The sequence below is a fragment of the Poecilia latipinna genome, unplaced genomic scaffold (assembly GCF_001443285.1).
Source record: "Poecilia latipinna isolate Pla-1442-1.1 unplaced genomic scaffold, P_latipinna-1.0 Scaffold229, whole genome shotgun sequence".
NCBI lineage: Eukaryota > Metazoa > Chordata > Actinopteri > Cyprinodontiformes > Poeciliidae > Poecilia > Poecilia latipinna.
The window spans coordinates 149,168-155,167 of record NW_015112845.1 but is presented as its reverse complement, the minus strand read 5'-3'; the positions used below and the strand labels follow the sequence as shown (position 1 = coordinate 155,167).

Genomic DNA, 6,000 nt, shown 5'->3' with positions numbered 1-6,000 from the left:
AATAGGGGTTTTCCATCATTTCGTGACCGTTTCCACTTAAACAAAAAAAAAAAAAAAAGAGAGCGAGAGAGAAACAAACAAACAAACAAACAAATATAGAGGAGGAGGGAAAAAAAGAAGCAAGGCCTGCCCTTCTGCCTGGCATCTTTATCCAGACTCACGTCAAGCTTTTCCCCCGGGAGTCTTTGCAGGGAAGTTGATCTGCGGCGGACAGCGGGGTCAGAGGTGCGTCCGCCTGCTCGCTCATCGGGACCATACTTTACGGTTCATATCTCCTCGTCCGCCACCGTCGGTTTCCCTCCCCTCTGCGCTCGCAAAGCGGAGGATTTTCAGGAAGTCTGGGAAGTTTTTTTTTCTTCCTTTTTTTTCTTTCGTGTGGTTTGGGACGGTGGCTCGATGGACGGAGAAGAAGCACAGAGGAGGAGCCGGGAAGAATGGGGAGGGAGCAGCCGGGAACAACGTCAGGAGAAACGGGGAAGAGCGGAGTCCTAACACCGACTTATAAAGTCTAACATTTATGTAGTGTAATTATTTTGTGCTAAATATTAGTGTGAGTTTTGAACGAGTGTTCCTACTCGCGTCATTGTAAGCTTTTAAAAGTTTTTTAAAATGTTCTAAAACATCAGGTAGCAGTGTATTTCACATGCAGTTCCAGCAGGGGGCAGCAGAATATAACTAATACGTGTTTCGTGTGTTGTCGGAGTCTCTTTTGTGTTCCCATTTCGTCCTTCCGGTGCTAAAATCAAACCATTTCGTACCCATGCAGGTATGCCATTATGTATCAGTCAAATTTTTTTTATACAATTTTTATGAATTCTGCAGAAAAAATGTTATATTACAAAAAGCTCAAATTCCACGTTCACCACATCTAGTTACTCTAAACCCTGTTTAGGAAAGTTAACTTCTATGACAAATGACCCCAAACAAGCAATATTCTACCAGTACACATTTGTAAGAGTCATAAAACCACATTTCCAACAGTTTTAGTTGTTTCAAACTGAGCCAAAACATACAGTTTGCATCTGAGACACATGTTAGCTTCTCACCAGCCACTGGCATCTGGCCCCTACAGATAAGAGAGCGACTAAAAATAGGATTGTGCCAAATAAAATTAAGGAATTATCATATTTTGTGGTATCTGTTGTGATAACATTAAAAGTTATGATAAAAAGTTTTTGCAACCTCTTTCGGTTCCACAAGCGCAAATACTGCTCTTAAAAACCTGCCAATTTTAAAATAAGTTTCTTCAGGACAGTTACATGAAGATGTGTGATTCTTATCAATAAACGGCATACAGTTAATCATATTTTCAAAAGTAATTATATTCATTGATGCTCTCGTGATACCAACGGTGGAGAAAATTATAAAATAAAAAAACAAAAAAGCAATTCTGACTTTTTGGGGGTTTTGTCTTGTGATGATAAATCCCCTGAAAAAGTTTCACGATGATGATAAACAACATGCAGACACCCCCTAATTAATATCAAAAACCTCCCTTAGAGAAAAAAACAAAACAAACAAACAAAAAAAACAAACAGAAACAGGGGGTTTGTCCGGGATCATTTAAATGTGCATCTGCTTTGACATGATTAGCAAAATCGAGTAGAGCTGCTGAGGAAGTAATTCTGCCATTTGATTAATTTAAGGTGGACAAGTTGCAGGTCTGTGATCCGACACCCCCAAGTCTACTTTATCAAATATATATTGTTTTTTTAAGCTGACTTGTCTAATTATGCTAATTGCTAATATGAGATGCTAATGTTAAATATCTGCTCTACAATCAATTTTTTTAAAAAAAATAGCATAACAGCAAAATAACGATTTTGATCAGTACATCTATCCATCTGTGCTTAAAAATATGTTTTTATTAATTATTTGAGTGTGCTCTTCTAAATCTTCAATTAGACTGATTGTTCAGTCTAACATAAGAGCAAAACATGATTTCCTACATTTTCATTAACTTCTGAAATTTTTACATTTGTTTCTAATTTACAAATACAAATTGGCCAACACCAAACCTGAAGGTTATTAGAATTTGTGGGGTGTATTCACTTGTCTTTATAGTCAAACAATTACATTTTTTAGATCTGATTGTCCAAAATAATTTTATAGCTTCTCTGTTTTTTTTTTGTTTGTTTGTTTTTTTATATATAAGTTTATAAATATCCAGTGTTCAGACATTTACCTTTCCTAAATAAAAACTGAAAGTGTTGTTCCTCGTTTCTCTTCTCGTGACTCCAGGAGTCGCTGTTGCACCTTTTAACAACATCCTGGTTTCATGGACAGAGGGCAGTAAGGACTCCGTGTCCAGGAGACAATGGCTCTGCCTGCAATGCAATGCAAGTTAGCACCCAGCGAGGCGGCCATTAATCATGCTGACAGGGAACACTGGCATATAGGTGGGAACGCTGCCACAGACCCTGTGACTGATTTTATATTGAAGTAGAAATGGGATGCATTGACACCGACGTTGCTTAGTCAATGTGATTAAATCTGATTCACTCACTACGGCTTAAAAGAGGCACGGAGGTCCTTGATGATGATACGTGTCACAAACGCAAGTTTGTTCGTCATTTCACCTGACAAACAAACGACCTCAACTTCAATTTTAAAATCAGCCTCCACACAGAAAAAGGCTTTTGCTCCCCTATCGGAGTTAGGAGTTGAGCCATAAAGTTCACCAGAAACACGGCGAGCTGCAGAGTGTTGGAGCGGGCGTGGCCTTCTGACAGCTCAGGAATGATTAATGTATGTTAGAACAAAATACCCGTGCTAAAATACTTACATCACTGTAAAGTGTTTCACTACAATCAAATTGTATCATTTCATAAATCAGTCATGAAAAATCCAGAGGCCTTTCTTTGGAAGAGGTAGAAGAACAAACACAACAACAGCAGAAAGAAAAAAAAAGAAAATCCCTTATGAGTGAAAAATAGATTTGACTTTCTTTTCCTTTAAGCAGTACGGTTGTCAGAAACATAATTTTAACTAAGCAGTAATCTCTCCAGAGGGGAGGAAAATGTAAAAACAAAACTCAGAAAGCAGTGTCACATCTCTGTTTTTATGAATCTAAGTTATATATTCAAGTCAGTTCCAATTTGTGGCTTAAACTTTCATCCAAAAAAAGTAAGAGGTGCTGAAAAGTTTCCGGCTATGCATAATTGTTATGCCTGCCAGCCCTTCCTTCCCTTAGCCAAGAGTTTTTCCCACTGCTCTTTGATTTCATTACAAAATCCTTCTGTGGCCCAAGGAGCCAAATTTACTTTCAGAGAGCTAACGTTGAGAGAACTGTGCCTTAAATCTGACAATTTTGCAAAGTAGTGAGACTATTCGTAAATGTATTTTTTTCAGCCATGGAATTACCATGTTAATTTAGTTTTATTTCCCCAATTGCTATTTGAAAACATTATTGACCTTTTTAATATAGACTGTGGAAAAGAGTCATCGTTAAACCTGGAACAAATTTGTTTCAAATGTTGTTGCTTTTAACATTTGCACTTTTCACATTTTAGTCGCTTCACGATCACAAACGTCTCTGTACTTTACTTAGACAAACCAATAAATTGTTTTCAGCATTTTTTCTAATTGAGGTTGTTCAATGTGTGTCATATTGAACTCCTGTGGTTATCAGTCTCTAAAAACATATTTCAGCATAATTACAGCAGCATGCCTGTAATAAACCACAGTTTTTAATGGTGGTTAAGAACTGCGAATACTTGAGACCCCCTCTAGTAACACTCATAACCTCCTAATTTATTAATTTATACATGAAATATACTTTAAAGTGCATTAATACACGTAGCGGAAGCAGCCTTAGCACTACCACAAAAGCTAACATCTACAGTCTTCCTTATTTCTGCTCTCGGAGTTACAGCCAATCAGTGCTAAGGAAGATAAACGCCTGTCTTGGATTGGCTGCTTTGCACACGCGAGCCAATAGCATGTCAACTAGCATCGCGGCTAGTTATCTCAGTTTGCCAAACTGCACTTCCTTTTAAATATTACGCTTTACGAAAATAATCAGCGTATAGGCGAATTTCCCACAAATAATTTGGAGTTATGTTCTAGTGATCCACGAATAGGTGAATCAGTGAAAACTGAACGGCGTCCAAACATTGTTTTTTTTTTATGTTTAAACATTTAAAGCAAACCTGTAAATTAGCTCAAGCTCAGTGTGATTGGATGGAGAATGTGAGTTTATCGCTGTTGGCCGAAGATGCACATCCTTGACTATGGCAACGGTTTGTTGTGCTGTCAGTTTTCTCCCCAGGCATATAACTATTTTTTATTTTGTCCTTTTTTTGCACAGGCCAAAAAAATTCAATTTTGGTCAAATCTGACCAACGCATGTTTGCCGTTTCCATTAAATGGCCTGCAGCAAACTGCAAACACGAGCGCTACTGGCTGTCTCTTCCAGCATTTTAAAGGGGCGACATGTAAAATCAACTTTTGTGAGCTTTGCAGCAGGATCTCAATATATATAAAGAGACAAAGGCCCAATTTAAAGGCATTCAACTTTGAAGTCAAACTTTTTTAAGTCGTATTTGATGCATATAGCATTTTTATAACAGTGGGAGGTAACATAATTAGCTGATTGTACTGTAAAATTACACTATCTGCCTGGAAAATACATAATATTCCCCCTTTAATAACAATGTTATTTCCAAAAGTCCAGATTTGAGGATTCATGCTGTCGACAGACTCCATATCTAGGCAGTGGATCTCTGATCCAGAGTTGCAATGGGCTTCTTGGCTGCTTTTCTGAATATTTCTCTCCCTGCCAGGACTCTCAGTTTAGGTGGATACAGTTTCTTGTAGACATATCCGTTTTATTTTCAGATTGTGAACTGAACAGTTCTCTGTATTATTATTTATGCATTATTTATTATTCTTAATCAATATTTCACCAGGAAAATCTAATTTGCAGAATTCTGGTCAAGACCGACAGCAGCACACAGGGTTTGACTCACGAAGCACAAAGTTACCAAGCAAAACGTGAGTCGATAATTCGGTTACGTAAAGCTCTAGCTATTATGTTAGAGGGAGAGAACGGTGAAACTCTCTGCTGCCATTTCTCTCTGAGAAACATCTCCTTCTGTCAGCGGAGGCCCTTTCTGCTCCTGTCATACGGCTGCAACGTGGAAAGACGGAGAACAAGGAAGGCAAAGAGAAAGGAGGCTGTTGTGTGAAGGAGTGTGTGCAAAAAAAAGAAAGAAAAAATGGTACTCGTGACGGGGGAAGATTGAAGTCCTGTTAAGTGCTCTGCTTGAAAGCATGTCTGGCCTCATTAGCTGTCAGTTGTAACAATACCGAACTGGCAGTGAAGACAGGTTGGAGTCTAGTGGTCATAAATCACTCCTCGACAGCTGCCTGACAAGCTGGGAACCAGTACACAGGCACCGGCGCCCTCTCAGCCCCGACGCTGCACAGGGCCCACAGTAATCTAAGAAATCATCGTTCTGAAAGCCCTGAAATTACACGGGCCCTGCAAAAGCGGAATGCAGCGCGGTTTTTTATTTTTTTGAGAGGGGAAATTGGTTTTTGTTTCACGTCTTCTCGCGTAAACCATGAACGCATTCGTCTCAGGGCGCCCGTCCGACCCCGGCTGCGTCCATTAGCCAAAACGAGAAGTGGCTTCAGTGACTTCTATGGAGCAAGCAGCGGGGAGGGGGTTAAGAGCAAGGCCTGCGGGGTCATTAATCACGGCCCCTGACATGCAGAGCAGGAGGCTGGGGCTCCCCTATGCATACAGCTGCTGGGCCACACTCAATGCACAGGCGATGCGTTGACCCCCGTACGCCCTCTCGCCCGCCGCCTTTGGCTCTCATCTGTCCAAGTCCCTCACGGTTTCTGTCAGTCATTGTTGCTGTCAGACACAAGCTAACCCCCCTGACCAAGTACAATACTCCTTACCTCCATTCCTTTTACCACTGAGATTGTCCGAGTAAAAGTCTGACATTTTAGATGGTGAAAACGTATCGTGAAAACCAGGACTGTCCC

The 6,000-nt window shown here is 40.0% G+C and overlaps 1 protein-coding gene across 3 annotated transcripts in view; it reads right to left on the bottom strand.

Annotated features, from left to right (window-relative positions):
• LOC106947208 (GRAM domain-containing protein 3-like) overlaps nt 1-6,000 on the bottom strand; it is a 116,623-nt gene that overhangs the window by 16,204 nt on the left and 94,419 nt on the right. For 2 of the 3 annotated variants that reach the window (XM_015032039.1, XM_015032040.1), the window contains exon 1: nt 162-472. The exons of the other annotated variant lie outside the window; for it this stretch is intronic. In XM_015032039.1, the coding sequence (XP_014887525.1) occupies nt 162-256 (95 nt within the window). In that variant the 5' untranslated portion in view covers nt 257-472. Of the gene's footprint in view, nt 1-161; nt 473-6,000 lie in introns of those variants that run through there. 3 annotated transcript variants of the gene reach the window in all.